This window comes from Microtus ochrogaster, chromosome 16 (assembly GCF_000317375.1).
Source record: "Microtus ochrogaster isolate Prairie Vole_2 chromosome 16, MicOch1.0, whole genome shotgun sequence".
NCBI classification, from domain to species: domain Eukaryota; kingdom Metazoa; phylum Chordata; class Mammalia; order Rodentia; family Cricetidae; genus Microtus; species Microtus ochrogaster.
Genome location: NC_022018.1, coordinates 15667177 through 15682492, shown reverse-complemented (window position 1 = coordinate 15682492; position 15316 = coordinate 15667177). Strand labels below are relative to the sequence as shown.

Sequence of the window (15316 nt, the reverse complement as noted above, 5' to 3'; positions counted from 1 at the left end):
CTCTCCCTCTCTTGTTGAAGCAAAAAGCCAAGGCAAAAAGTATGCAGTGGCATCTTATGGTGGATGCCACCTTCAAAACATGTCCACATCTACGGAGATCAAAACCAAGACCCAAGGCTTACAATCTTGAGACAGACCTTGCAAAGCCTGTCGTCTAAGACTCTCCCTACACACCCTTCTTCTCTGTTGGGAACCCAAAACTGTGAGCCTGTTCCACCTTGTCTGAAGGTCAGAGATTTTTGAGCTTACTTTTGCTCTTACAAAGTTGTTTATAAGAGGTGTGGCTACCTAGGGTGTGGTTACTTGGTGTTCTGAACATTAAGATGGCCATAGTGGTAGATCCGCTCCACCCTGACCAAAGGTCAGAGAATTCAAGCATACTTCTGCTCCTTCTTTGGAAATAGGTTTGACTTAGCGAGTGGCTGCCAGAAGGATACATGGTCTAGGGTGGGGTGGGTTCACTGCCCCAAACATCATATATTTTTCTTAAGAAATAATGGTTTGATGTCTCAAGTACTGAAGCAAGTAACTGTTGCTTTTATCATGTTAAAGCAGTCTTTTTGCCTTCTTTCCCCCTTTCGTATTGGGATATAAAAGTGTATTGAAAATTAAACACTAGACAGACTCAGAGTTCAGCATTAAGTATTTGCTGAATTGCTCTTACCTCACAGTTCTAATCCTCATGCCCCTACCCTGGAACATACAAACCCACCGTGGGCAGCAGAAGTCACCCCAAAGAGGTGGCTCACGACATTCTCTTAAATATTATCTTTTCTATGTAGATAAGGTTGCATTTTCTCTTCAAATTCTTATTTGGATAACTTTTTATATGCATCCACTTTAGTACAAAGCAGGTATTTATAAATGCGACATATCTCATATAGGTATAGCATTTGATAAGTACATTGCCAAATGAAGCATAACAAATCTTACTAAAATCAGAAACCCAAATTTAAGGGGTGGGTTCTTTGTAGATGAAAGGTGAACCCTCATTCAATTACTGTGTGGCAGAAAAGGTCTCCAAAACGCAAAGTGAAAAACTCTAGCTTCAAAAGTCAGTCTGAGAATGTTGTCCGGTAATGCCAACGGCTGGGCAAACTCCACTCACACAGAACCAGAGAACCATTTACAGTGCTAATCCGATGGGGAGAAAAACCAAACTAGAGGCAAATGCAGCAGGGGAGAATTTCGAGGACTCATTCTTAGATAATGATTTTACTTCGAGGAAGTCATAGGTCTCTCATGCCACCCTCCAGCTCATCTCCTTCTAGTGTCCTTCCAGCGCCTTTCAGGTGTATTTTCCCTCCGAAACACCTCAGCACTGAAGTCGGGTCCACCCCAACTAGCATCAACCTTGCATCACCACACACCCTTCCCGAATTCTAAGGCTAACTGCATCCGAAATCCGAAATTGCTAGGAAAATGAGAGCAGAGGTCCCTTTGGCTCTGGCTGTGTCTGAGGAAGGAACTGCGTCGTCCCGACACACCCGGTCTCTGTGACTAACAGGGCTGCGCTCCGCCGCTCCCACTTCAGCCCCCATGTCCCCCGGGGGGCCCGGGCAGCTGCTCTGCACTTCGGGCCCCGCGACTGGTCCCGCTCCCCCGGCGTCCCTTCCAGCGGACACGGCGGGTCAGGCCCGGGCGCACGTGCGCGTCCTCCCATTCATTCGGTCGCCTGCTGTCATTGGCGCGGTGACCTCTACGCCGCCGGCAGAGCGCGTGTCCTGGCCTCACCTGCGCGCGGGTGTCCGAGGCGGCGCGCGTCCCGAGCGGCCCCGCACAGCCAGGGCGTCCCGGCCGCGGCCTCCCGGTCGCCGGCCTCCAGGAGCAGCCCCGCCGCCAGCACCACCAGCGCGTAGCCATAATACTAGTCTGAAAGTCGCGGCAGGCAGTGGCTCCGCCTCTGTCCCAGGCCCGGACCCGGAGCCGGAAGCTGGGCACCGGAAGCGCGCGGTGGCACCTTGCTCCCTTCAGTCCCGCAGCGCGGTCTCCCGCTTGCCACGACTCTCCGGCTGCTCGCTCCGGCCCGGAGCCGCGTCTGCTTTTAATCAGAAATGTGCGTCCGAACTGTCGTCCCACTCAGGACAAAGTGTGGAGAAATCGGGTTCCGGTTCCTGCTAACCCTGAGGCTACGGTTTCTGCAGCGCTCCTCGCGCGCCGGATCTACCAAGTTCTCGGTCGACTTTTGCACTCCGTCTCGGAAGTGCCAACTTCGTGTAATTAGTCTACGATGAAGGTTATTGTGAAACAGAAGCTAAGTTGGCCTCTTCCTTCGGCTTTTGGACTCTGTTCTGAAAGCCTTAGAGAGTTAAGATCTATAGTTTGGCAGTTTGTTCACACCTGGATATGTGGGGCCCACTCTTGGGTGTAATGAACTACACAGAATTCATTTTTTTTCTTTATATGAACTCGCCATGTAGACCAGGCTGGATTCAAATTCATCATCCTTCTGCCTCAGCCTTCTGGTGCTGAGGTTACTGACATACTCTGCCGTGCCCAACACTATTTGATAATGCATACGAAACAGCCCGGGACATACATGGGTTTTGTTGTTATTGTTTGCTTTGCTTGGCTCAGCTGTTGAATTTATTCTGGTGTTTAAACAGCATGGGGGCCGGGGGTTCGAGACAGGGTTCACTGTAGCTTTGGTGCCTGCCCTGGAACTAGCTCTTGTAGATCAGGCTGGCCTCGAATTCAGATATCTGCCTCCTGAGTGCAGGGATTAAAGGCATGCGCCACCACTGCCGGGCTTATAACACTTTGATGAAAAGATTATACATGCTCATAAGTCAATGAGAGGCAATGCAAACACCAGGGAAACTGAAGAAACTTACTGTGCTCCCATGTTAACTCTTAGGAAGAAATAAACAGTTGCAACTTTATGAATCATACTTTTTTCTTGTTTTGCTCCATTCTTAGGGTTCCATTCAAACATGGAATGAATGAGTGAATCAATGAATGAATGAAATAACCCAACAGGTAGATTTTGCCAAGATAATAGCATAGCAATAAAGAAACCCAGAGGCAAACATTAGGTGGAGCTCAGGGAATTCTGTAGAAGAGGGTCAGGAAGGATCGTAGGAACCAGAGGGGTCAAGACACCATAAGAAAATGGCTCACAGAATCAACTTACCAGGGCTCTTAGGGGCTCGCAGAGACTCAATCAGGGAGCCTTTATGGGTTTGACCTATGTCCTCAGCATATATGTTATGGTTGTGTAGCTTACTGTTCCTCTGGGACTCCTAACAGTGGGAGCAAGGCTTTCTCTGACTGTTTTGCCTGCTTTGGGGAAACGTTTCCTCCTATTAGGTTGCCTAGTCCAGCCTTAATATGAGAGGATGTGACTAGTTTTTTTATAACTTGATAAGCCATGTTTGGTTGATACCCCATGGGAGGCCTGACCTGTGGATCTGGGAGAGAGGGTAAGTGTGTGTGTGTGTGTGTGTGTGTGTGTGTGTGTGTGTGTGTGTGATGGGGGTGCTGGGAGTAGAGGAGAGGGGGAACCACAGTCAAGATGCAATAAAGGAGAAAAAAATAAATTTTAAAAAAGAGTGTAGTACTAAACATTTCATTGGTTTTCTTGGCAATGCTCTGCCCAGTAGTGATGGAGGAAGGTCATTGGTTAATTAATAAAGAAACTGCTTGGCCCTGATAGGTTAGAACATAGGTGGGTGGAGTAAACAGAACAGAATGCTGGGAGGAAGAGGAGGTGAGGTAAGACGCCTCAGACAGACGCCATGCTCCCCTCTCCCCGGCAGATGCGATGAAGCTCTGACCCAGGATGGATGTAGGCTAGAATCTTCCCAGTAAGCACACCTCGGTGCTACACACATTAATAGAAATGGTCCAGGCAGTGTTTAAATGAATAAAATTTGTGTGTTGTTATTTCGGGGCATAAGCTAGCCAGGCGGCCGGGAGCCGGGGTGTGGGAAGAGGCCCACAGCTCCTACTACACAATAGGATATTGTTATTGGCCATCTTTTTTTTTTTTTTTCCAATTAGGGAAACAGGAATCAAGTCACACAGGGAAGGATAACAATCCACAATTCTGCCAGGCATTTTTTTGTGTAGAGATTATTCAAAATAGATAAGACAAATCATTCCAGTAGGTATCAATTACAAATAGCTTACTGGTTAGGGATGGGACTTTGTATCTACTCCCCCTCCTCAATGATGAGATTTTGTCTGGTTTGAACCTGTGCAGGTCCTGTACATGCTGTCACAGTCTCTGTGAGATCATATGTGCATTAGTCCCGTTTTCTCTGGAAGATGCTGCTTCTAGAGCCATCTACCCACTCTGGCTCTTAAAATCTTCGTACCTCCTCTTCTGCATAGATATATTAGTCTTGAGGGAAGGGATTTGGTAAAGACATCCCACTTAAGACTGAGAGCTCCAAAGTCTCTCTCTCTCTCTGAACATTGTCCAGTTGTGAATCTCTTCACCATCTACTGAAAGAAGCTTCTCTGATGAGGGTTGAGCAAGGCACTGATCTATGGGCATATCAGTGTGTCACTAGGAGTCGTTTCATTGCTGTGTTCCTCTAACAGAATAACAGTAGTAGGCTTCCCCTGGACTCATGACTTATCTAGTCAGTAGTGTCGAGTCATGGAATGGACCTGAGATTTAGAGGAAAGTTGGTTACTTCCAATAACATTTATGCCACCTCTGCACGAGTATATCCTGCAGGCAGGTCGCTATTGTAGGTCACAGGGTTTATAGCTAGGTGATAGTGATTCCTAATTTTATGTCACGGTGACAAAAATAACTGGCAGAAACGATTCATGGAAAAAAGAGCTTGTCTTGACTCATGGTTTCAGAAGATTCAAGTCCATGATAGTCAAGAAAAGGTAATGGCGTAGTCTCTCCCCAACATAGAGAAAGCCCAGAGTAGAGAGAACTATGGGCTGCACCAGAAGCTCAAAAGCCCACCCTTACTTCCTTACTGACTTACTTCAGACCACCACCCAAAGGGTCCCAAAACAGGCACTCAAAATGTGACCCTTTGGGGACACTGCAGATTCAAACTGTGACATTTCTCATGAGGAAATAATAATACCTTTTTGGAAGAGGGTTATCCTTGCACTTTTCTTCCACCAGTCTCTGTTTTAAAACACTGTTAAAAGATTTTATTCATGTCTTAGGAAAAGTCTGGGAGATATTTTGGACTTGTATCTGTCTCAGAAACAGGTGACTTAATCCAGCTTGTAAGTGGTAGAAACACAGTGCTTAGTTCTGTTCCATGGACTCACAGATAGCAACCACCAGGTGAGATCCAAGACATTACTCCCTGTGTGCAGGTAAAATTATTGGTGGATATGCTGTCCTGTAAATTTATTTTGCATTATTTTCCCTGCTATTAGCATATTGAGACACTAACAAGATGTGCCTAGGAGAATATCATTATAACATATGATTAGCTACTGTCATTTCTTTCTGTGATAAGGTTAGAAATGAGCTTTTTAAATGTGGGATAGGATGTAGCTCAGTGACAGGCCACTTGCTAAGGCTTGGAGTTTGATCCCAGAACTACAAAAACAACAACTAATCTAATTCTCTCTCTCTCTCTCTCTCTCTCTCTCTCTCTCTCTCTCTCTCTGTGTGTGTGTGTGTGTGTGTGTGTGTGTGTGTACTTTGAAATAAAGTCCCACGTAGATCTTGAAGTCAGCATATAGAGGTTGCATTTAAACACCTGATTTCTCTACCTCGGGCTCCCGGGTGTTGAATCACAGGAGTGTGCTACAACCCTCGCTAAAACTAAACTTTTAAGAATGGAACTAGAAAAGTCAGGATAACACAAAGCAATATTTTTGTAAATTTCTAGGGAATTTAAAAAAAGATGTAGCCCAAAGCCAAGTAACCTAATGTGAAAGTCTCAGAATGACAGATTAAGATTTTGCCAGAATAATTCTACAGTTGTAAAATGGCTGAAAATATATTAAATCTAGATTCATTGCGGTCCTGGGTAGTGGCTGATGTAGCAAACTGTAAGCAATTAAGGTACATTGTAGAAATGAAGCAAGGTCTTGACAAGTTCAAGATGTGGACTATAAGTAGGAGAAAGGAGAGAGTCCGAGGAGACTACTGAAAGACCCTGTTGGTCTTGGGGTTGTGCTGGTTCTGAGGACTATGTTCTAGGACCAGCAGTAAAGTTCAGAAGGTTGATGTAAGCATTAAACTAGGAAGTGTGTGGGAAGCGCTCGGTCAGTTATTGCAATAATTGTTACATCAGGCTCTGGTTTGTTGGCTTAGTTAATTCCTTGTTTCTTCTAAGTACTGCAGGCTAAGAAGCAAAGTCATTCGGGTTACTAGAATTGGAAAGGCAGAGCCAGGCATGGTGACAGGCATGCCTGCCTTTTAAAAATTGAATTTCACTTCTGTTCTATTGATTGAGTTTATTTTCATCATTGTTCTGTTATCGTTACAGTCCTAATATGCTATATTATAGTCTCAATTTTGACAAAATAACCCCAACTATAAAAGCTGCTATTAAGAATAGTTGACATAAACTTTCCCTTTTCGGCTTAGTTTCGGATATGGCAGATGAGCTTGGGGATGGAAGAGGCTACCTTCTTGGAATTATGTGAACAGGTGCTTCATGTTTTCCCATATCACAGCTTTGCTTTTAAACATCAACCTGAACCCTATAATAGGTAAATATTTTTATGAGGACAGGGTGAAAACAAGAGTTCCATCAAAAGACTCCATGTTCTGGGTATATAGTGTGGTAATATGTTCACATTCTTAATAATAATTGATGTAGCTTTAGTTACAAGTGAAATTTTAACATTTCTTTATTAAATTTATTTATTTTACCATGTGCACATGTGTGGACAATGTGCATGTGGCGGTCAGAGGACAACTTGAGGGAGCTGACTCTCTCTTTATGCCATGTGGGACTCGGGGACCGAACTCAGGTTGTTGGTTTCACAGCAAGTGCCTCTTCTTTTGGATCTATGTCTTTGGCTCACAAGTGGAAATCTTTAACATTGTATTTCCCACAGAGCTGCATTCCTTTGTCTGCTCAGAGAATGTCTGTGTGGTGGGGCTGCTACATTCTACCTTGGGATTCTGACAAGCAGGGCTTCAAGGTAATTTCTCTAGTTTCAGGGATGAATTACCCAGAAATGTATCAGGAAATTGAGAAGCAAGTCTCTGATAACATGTTAGGTATGTGGGTTTTTAATGTAGAAGTAATTTGGAATAGGGGAAACATTTCTAGTTCTGTGGGAAGGTTTTGATCTTCATAACCCCTTTTCTTCTATTTAACCTTTACGGAAAAAAGAAAAAAAAAAGAATTGTAGTTCACTTTGGTTTAACTCCCTAGTGGCTTCTACTTCTTTCACTTTTCTTAACTGGACATGAGAAATGTCCATCATAATAGTATAACTGACTATTTCATATATTGTTTTAGGTTAAATACTTTTGCTTCTGTCCATTTTTCTTACATTACTTATTTCTATTCCTTTAATCTTCTTTTGATCCTCTGTGCCCATGGAAGTCAAAAGAGGGCATTAGGTCTCTAGGTGCTGGAGTTACACATGCTTGTGGATCTCAGATTTGGGCATTGGCAACCAAACCCAGGTCATCTGGAAGGGCAGGCAGCGAGGCAGCTTAACCATTTAGCCATCTCTCCAACTGTTTCACTCACTTTGAAAATGATTCCCATATTCTTAAAAGCTATACTATACAGTATTAGGGAATTCTAAAATTTAAACTTCTGAAAACCTTACAATTATGACTTTTGTAAAAATTTAGAATTTTTTTCAACTGTGGTCTCTGATTTGCCACAGCCTACTGCTTCAGAACCTCATGGCTTTTGTTACTATTTCATTCTTCTGATGAGAAGGAAAGGTTAATTTGTTTCAATAAAATACTCAACTTTTGTGTATTTAAAGAAATGCTTCCTGGGTATTGTGGTACATACCTATATTATCAGCACTCAGGAGACAGAGGCAGGAAGGTTATGAAGCCAAGGCTAGCCTGGGTTCTACAGTAGAGACCCTATCTCATAAAAGCCCAAACAACAACAGGAAATCCTGCTGATAATATTACTATTCTTAATTTATGAGTTTGTTTTAAGCAAGTAGCAGAGACAGGCATTTTTTTATGTTTAAAATTGTTTTGAGATGGGTGGTGGTGGCACAAGTCTTTAATCCCAGCACTCGGGAGGCAGAGGCAGGCAGATCTCTCTGAGTTCGAGGCCAGCCTGATCTACAGAGCTAGTTCCAGGACAGGCTCCAAAGCTACAGAGAAACCCTGTCTTGAAAAAAAAATCAAAAAAATTAAACAAAAGAACCCTCTAAATCCAATGAGTGCTGCCTGTTGGTATGTCAATAATCTTGACATGAACTCATCCTATTTCTGTTTACAATATTTGTACAACTATGCAAAATTATTTTGTCATATTGTATGCATGCATGCATGCATGCATGTTTCAACCTCTGTTTAAGATATTTTGTATATTGATACAATTTTAGGATATATTTATCATATTGTATTATACATTTCTACCTCTGATTAATATACTTATACATTATTTACATTTTGAGACCATTATCTTCATTTGCTGCACAATTGTTTAAAGACTGTTTAATATTCTAATATGAAGTCTTAGTTTTTGAGTTATATAGGTATTAAGAATTATAGGTCAATAGTCATCCATGTTTGTCTCACTAATCAGGTTCTTTAGATACACAGAGATTGTATTTTGCATAGATAGATAATCTTCAACCACTCCGAAGAACTGTAGAATATGGCATTTAAATAACTTAGGGTTCTGTTGATGTGAGACATGGTTGCTCTTGGCAGCACCAATTTATTTCTGAGAGAATGTTGAGCACCGAAGACACTCCACCTGGAGCTTGTTTTCTTCTTGGCAAAACTGGCCTTTGGGCAAGGAACTGACAAAATGCATGGTCAGACTGATACAAGAAAAAGATTGTCAAACCTTGCCAAGATAGGGTAAGATGGTTTTGAAAATCTGTCTACCTCTGAAAATGGTCTGTCAGTTACTCTAGACCTTAGCCAAAGTTGGTTGCTCCAACCTTACAAATGTGACTTTGGGTGACTGTCCAGGTAGCCAGTGGTCTCTGTCATCTATTGCACATTTTGGAAGCTGCTTGATTGCACTTCTGCTTACTCAAGTAATATTATCTCCCTTTTCAGGTCTTGGATGGGGTTAAAGACTAGATAGCCATAGTTACTTTCTTTTTATGACTTAGCCAAGACATTTCTATTACAACACTTAGACTCCTTTGGATAAAATAATTATTGAAACATTTAGCATATGTTTCTTGCTTAATATTGTTTATGCTGGTTGTAATTCTACTTTTTATACTTGATATCTGTGTTTTTATTGTATATAGTTTTGTATTGGGTTTGGAACTCTTTTATTTAGACAAAAGGGAAAGGCTGGACCAGGTTGGGCGTGCCTTTAGGTAACAAAATGGTGTGGGTCTGCCTGCTCTCTCTCTCTCCACTCTCATACCTGGATGCTGGATTCCGTTCCTGTTCCCCATTGTGATCTGTGAGTCTTCCCTTAAATAAAGAACCCCTTATTAAACCCTGTTTGGAGCTAGTGTGGGATTACTTTATTCACGTTCCCCTTCATCTAGTGCGTTCCTCTTCAGACACATGTAGCAGAGGCTTGAATGTGTATTTCTCCCTTTGAAGACTTATTGTAAAAGTCCTATTTTAGGGCCTGGAAAGATGACTCAGTGGTTAAGAACAATTCCTGTTCTTGAAAAGGAATTTGGTTCCCAGTACTGACACTGGGTGGCTCATTACTGCCATGACTGAATTCTGGCTCCTGGGGATCCAATACTGTCTGCCGACTTTTAAGGGTGCCCACGTGTACGCACGCGCGTACACACACACACACACACACACACACACACACACACGCACGCACGCACGCACGCACGCACGCTCACAGGCATGCACATATAGGAGAAAGCCAGAGAGATCAAGCCAGACAGAGAGAATAAAAGAATGAAAAAACTTGTTTCAAATTCTATCATGTGTCAGATTAAACCATCAAATGCTGCTTTCTTGTTTGTTTGTTTATTGTTTTTTTTCTTTTTATTTCTTTGAGAAAAGATCTATGTAGCCCTGACTGTCCTGGAACTCATTATGTAGAACAGACTCATTTTGGACTGTCTGTCTCCCAAGTGCTGGGAGTAAAGACACATGCCATCATGCTTGGTTCAAATGCTGTGTTTTAAATTACAGCGGGTTTTACACGGGTATTGGTCCTGATGACATAGGTTTTATAAATCAAGATTAGTACCATTGTCTTTATCCCTGGATTTTGAATGTTCCTCATCCAAACACTTCCCTAGACTTCAACTGTCTTCTTGTGAAGCAACTTCTCAGTCAAACAAAGTAATTCTGCTCCACTGAGCAGAAACTGTGGTAGTCACTGCCTGGTGGTGCTTATGACTAGAAAAGGCAAACGTCTGTTTGGCGTTCACAGAAAGCATCCCAGGTTTTTAGGTTTTCAGACTATAAGATTTCGGTATTGAACTTGTGCTCACACAGGAAGGCAAAACAGACGAGGGAAGAGCTGGGGAGTCCGAATGTGCCAGCGCTTTGGTCGGCTACAACCATATTGATATTCTTTTCAGTAGCTCTCCTCAGATATGTATCATGGGTTAGAATTTGAGAGCATCATAGTCACTTTGAGCTTTTACAGTCCTTTCTCTGATAAAGAAAAGATCCGGCACAGTAGAATTTAAGAGACAGAGTGCACACCAACTCCGTGAGACCTGCAGCCTCCGTCTCTTAGCAACATGTCTAAATGATGCTTTCAGGGTTGCCTATGATGCCCATTACACTGCATCCTCATTTTACCCTCTGGATACCGAGGGTCTGGTCCTTTCCCTCCCCTGATCCATGGCAATGAGTGCCCAGTGCTTTCATTACTGGCCTCACACTCTGGTTATACACAGCTTAATAAAGAATGACGCTTCACTCCCCTGGCCAGTGAGGTCTCCTTCAGAAAGCTTTTCCAATTAGGGAAAACCTCTAGGTGTTGATAGAAAGTTGGGAGTTTGTAGAGCGATGGTGAAGTCGACGTACTCACAATGACAAAGATGGAAACAGAACCAGTTTTAGGACCTGGGTGCTCAGGACCATGCTTATCATGCGCTACCGGGACTCTGCCCTGAATGGCAGAGGAGATGATGTATTCTCACCAGGCAATTTTGTTATATAAAGTCCGAGCCTTCTATTGGCAGAGTGGGCTGGGTCACTTCCAGGTTGCCTCCATCCTGCAGACAGCTTGGCTGTCAATGGGAACCCATATTTCCTTCTATAGCTATGACCATGAAACCCAAGTTTGTATATTCTGAAAAAAAAACCAAAACAAAACTAAATGACTTGCTACTCTTTTGACTCCAGGAGAGCAGAATTCTAAGTTATACAAATGCTTCTGATCTGCAATCAGGGTAGCAATTGTATTTGTTGCTATGTTTTTCTTTTGAGTCAGGGTCTGCTTCATAGCCAGGACCGGCCTCCAATTTGATTACAAGCATACACCACCACACCTGGTTCCAGGGGGTTATTTTGATCCACATTTGTAAGTGCAGATTACAGTCCTTACGAAAGATCTTTTGTCTTGAGCTCTTTGTAATGGCTTCATTAATCTGTCAGGTTTAAGAAATCTGGACCTCTCTGTGGCCACAGACATTCATCACTTCTTACCAAACTCTAAATCTCAGAATTAGTCTTTAATAAAACTATGTCATCATGCCTGTCGGTATTGTCCCAGGAATCTGCATAAATAATGTCTGGGCTTTGCCTAGGGACCAGAAATTATGGTTTTACAGCACTGATATAAAGTCACAAAACTTAAACCAGAATGAATTGATATACGTGGGGTGCTATTTGAAGTAAAGTGTTTATCTTCAGTTTCAAATAATTCCTTAAGAACATTTGAGGTCACCTTCCTGGAAGTCCCCTGCCTCTGCCTTCTTGCTGTACTTTCATGTTTTGGTTTTTCTTTTCTTTTATACATTTTTTATTGATATTTATTGAGCTCTACATTTTTCTCTGCTCCCTTCCCTGCCTCTCCCCTCCCACCTTCATTCCCCCAACAAGGTCCCCATGCTCCCAATTTAGTTTTTGTTTTTTTAAGTTTGAACCATGACCAGGCACATGTGCATGTGTGTGATGTGGTGTGTGTGTGTGTGTGTGTGTGTTGTGTGTATGTGGTCATGGTTCAAACAAAAAAACCAAAACCCCAAAATGCAAAAAGTGGACTAGGGGTTTGTAGCTCAGTGATAGGCATTTGCCTATGGGCAGGCACCTCTGCGTTCCTTCACAGCACTTCAGAACCCAATAACCAACCTACCCAGCCACACAGAAAACCAATATTAGGGCCAGAGATGGAATCAGCTGAGGCGTATAAAAGAAATGAAGATCTGCTTTCTTTCTCTTTCTTTTCCCTCTTTTGCTTTTTCTGAAGACCATAGGCACTGAGAAGGAAAATAGACCAACAAGACTTGAGAAGGCATAGGAGCTTAAATCTTTTAGAAAGTCAAATAGTGTTGACACCATACAAGTCTTATAAACTATTTCTAGAAATACTGTTTTCAAATAAACTTTAATTTTTAAGATTTGAGCCTTCTGAATACAATCAAACGAACCTAGTCCAGTGAGCCTGGACTGCAAGATGAAACCCACTCAGGTGGAGGCACACAGGATGTGCGTGTGTGCTTGGATGTGTACAGTTAGTCTGAAATCCCCGCTACTTTAATGGATGCGAACATAGTATTTACAACAGTGAAGAGTTTTGTATGATTTTTAGTCGGAAAACATTTTACTAAAATGATCAAGATGCCACGGCAATAGAGGACCAAAACATGGATGGAGCTAGAAATGACCCCAGGCGCTAACAGATATCCCTAGGGCATGTTGCCTCTTTTCTTTTGCAAAGCTTTCATGAGGTCCGACATGAAATCTTGCTCGCCGCTCCCTGATGCACCGGGGAGTCCTTGGTTCTCCTGCCTCTTGGGGGGCATTGGGGGCTTTTTGGGGGGCATTGGAGATGACTTGGTCGTCTCCTGGGGGACACAGGGCGGGGGTGGTGGCGGTGGTGGCAATGCAGAGCCTTCAACAGCCGCAGCCGGTGGGGGCGGTGGAATGAAGTCCGGTGGCTCCTCCAGGAAGCCCGGTGGTGGTGGGGGTAACTCGCTGTCGCTGTCTTCCTCGGGCGGAGGCGGCGGGGGCGGCAGGAAGTCCTCGGGCGGGGCGGGGAAAGAGGAGTTGCTGGGGCCCTTGGACTTGGGTGGTAAGGCGGGGCTGCCACAGGTGTCCGAAGATCGTCTTAGTGGAGGGGGTGGTGGCAGGCTGGACTTTGGGCCATGGTTCTCCTTGGGCACGGCTGGGTAGTGGTTACCCAAGCCTTGCTTCTCCTCCTTCAAGAAAGTGACAGCAAAGCTTTCATGATTCTTGACAACACATCCGTCATTTGACATTGACCCTGAGAGGGATTGCCCCATTCCCTCCCACACTGGGACTGAGTGTGTTCGGGAGGTCACCTCTGCTGCAGGTACAGGACTGATAGCTGATGCTTTTGACACCATTAGATGTGAACCTCCAACCACCACTCTCTGTAACTGGGCATCTCCATCACATTCACTCTAGGAAGTGTTTACTATCGTTAGATCAGGCAAGTCCTACGCAGAAGCTGATGGTTTCTCTAAAGTATTAATGAATCCTAACTCCTTGTGGGTTCTCTCAGTTTTATTTCCAAAAAGACCTCATTCTCCAGGCAACTCAAACTGAAAGCCAGATGGTTCCCTAAGACTTCCTACTCAAGACCTAAGACCGCAGAAGTGAAGAAGCTGAGAGGAATAATTTTGTCTGGGTATTTACAAACCAGCCATGAAGGATCTCTTCCCGGTAGAACGCATGTTCCATTGTTTCCTTGATTGTGGGTGCTATTTCTACTCATTACTGTTCCCAGAACAAAGGTTCTGGTTTCCAGACTGTGGACTTCAAAGGAGGAGCCAATAATAAGCGCTACCCACTACCATAGAAGTTTTCAAATGGGAGTAATAGGAAGCGGGACACCTGGTCTAAACTCTTTACTTCTCTCTTTTTATCCTGTGGGGGAGGGCAGTGAAAGTCAGGTAGAAATTGAACAGCATCTGCCTTGGGTTATAATGAAACCAAGGGCGATAAGCCCTTGATGATTTCTTAAAGTAAAACCACGATGTATGTGCCGTTTGTAGAGGTCCGAGCACCTGAATTGGCTTGAGTCTCTCTAGAGTCTAGAGCATCCGGTTCTGTCAATAGAAGTATTGACAATGATAACAACGGTACATTTATGAAATTCAACATCTCTAGCAGTTTCAGGCACTGAATTAAATGATTATGTTTTAGGGAAAACCACCATCACTTCAATTTATACTTTATCAGCTTCTGTTTTATTTTTTTCCCTCTGCTTAGCAGCCTGAACCACTGAAGATTAAATTTAGATATTTTTCTACTTCCAATGAATTTCAATTATTTACTTAGCACGCTAAGCTAATTAACTTGTGATAAATTTCTTAAAATTTTTAGATCAGGCAGCTTGGGTATTGCTATTGACATAGAAATGATTTCTGGGGTTCTTTAATTTCTCTGGCTTTGAAAAATACCTCTTTTCAACTAATGTTACAGAAATAGTGAAAATGTAAACAGAAAGAACACTGCATGGAACACTGTCAGGTCTGCAGAGATTAGAGAAACAGCGTTGAAAAGTCTGAAATGGCTTTCAGAAACGCTAAGGCTTTCAGTAAACACCAGTTATCATGTCTACAACTGAAGGGGTGAGCGAAGTAAATTAGTGAAATTGCACCCACAGACTCTAGTATGTGGGTGGCAGGAGAGTGCCACAGCTACCTAAAGCTGCTCAGAACCGCAAGAAATGCTCAGTAGAATTTAGTCACCTGAGACATATGAACTGAATTAGTAGCTAAATTACAGTCAGCTTTGGTTTTTATATAGATTTAAATTAATCATCATTAATCTCTTTTATAGAAATAAGTTATGGAGAAATGTTATATTATCCTTTACAGCCTTCCTGTCTGTCTGTCTATCTGTCTGTCTATCTATCTATCTATCTATCTATCTATCTATCTATCTATCTATCTGCTATCTAAGTATGTATCTAAGTATGTATGTATGTATGTATGTATGTATCTATATATCTGCTATCTAAGTATCTATGTAAGTATCTATGTATGTATCTATGTATGTATCTATCTGCTATCTAAGTATGTATCTATGTATGTATCTATGTATGTATCTATGTATGTATCTATGTAT

At 42.9% G+C, this 15316-nt stretch overlaps 2 protein-coding genes across 2 annotated transcripts in view; both read right to left on the bottom strand.

The window, feature by feature from the left end:
- The window catches only part of Pdss1 (decaprenyl diphosphate synthase subunit 1), a 37474-nt gene extending 35520 nt beyond the window's left edge, over positions 1-1954 (bottom strand). The window contains exon 1 of the mRNA XM_005354761.3: positions 1735-1954. Within this exon, the coding sequence (XP_005354818.1) occupies positions 1735-1863 (129 nt within the window). The 5' untranslated portion in view covers positions 1864-1954. The remainder of the gene's footprint in view (positions 1-1734) is intronic.
- Positions 1955-12629: 10675 nt separating this feature from the next.
- On the bottom strand, positions 12630-13606 carry LOC113456854 (amyloid beta A4 precursor protein-binding family B member 1-interacting protein-like). The gene is made up of 2 exons (XM_026783117.1): positions 13543-13606; positions 12630-13419 (listed from the first exon to the last, which is right to left on the bottom strand). The coding sequence occupies exons 1-2, from the start codon at positions 13585-13587 to the stop codon at positions 12907-12909; spliced, it is 558 nt and encodes a 185-aa protein (XP_026638918.1). The 5' UTR covers positions 13588-13606; the 3' UTR covers positions 12630-12906.
- Between the last annotated feature and the right edge of the window lie 1710 nt (positions 13607-15316).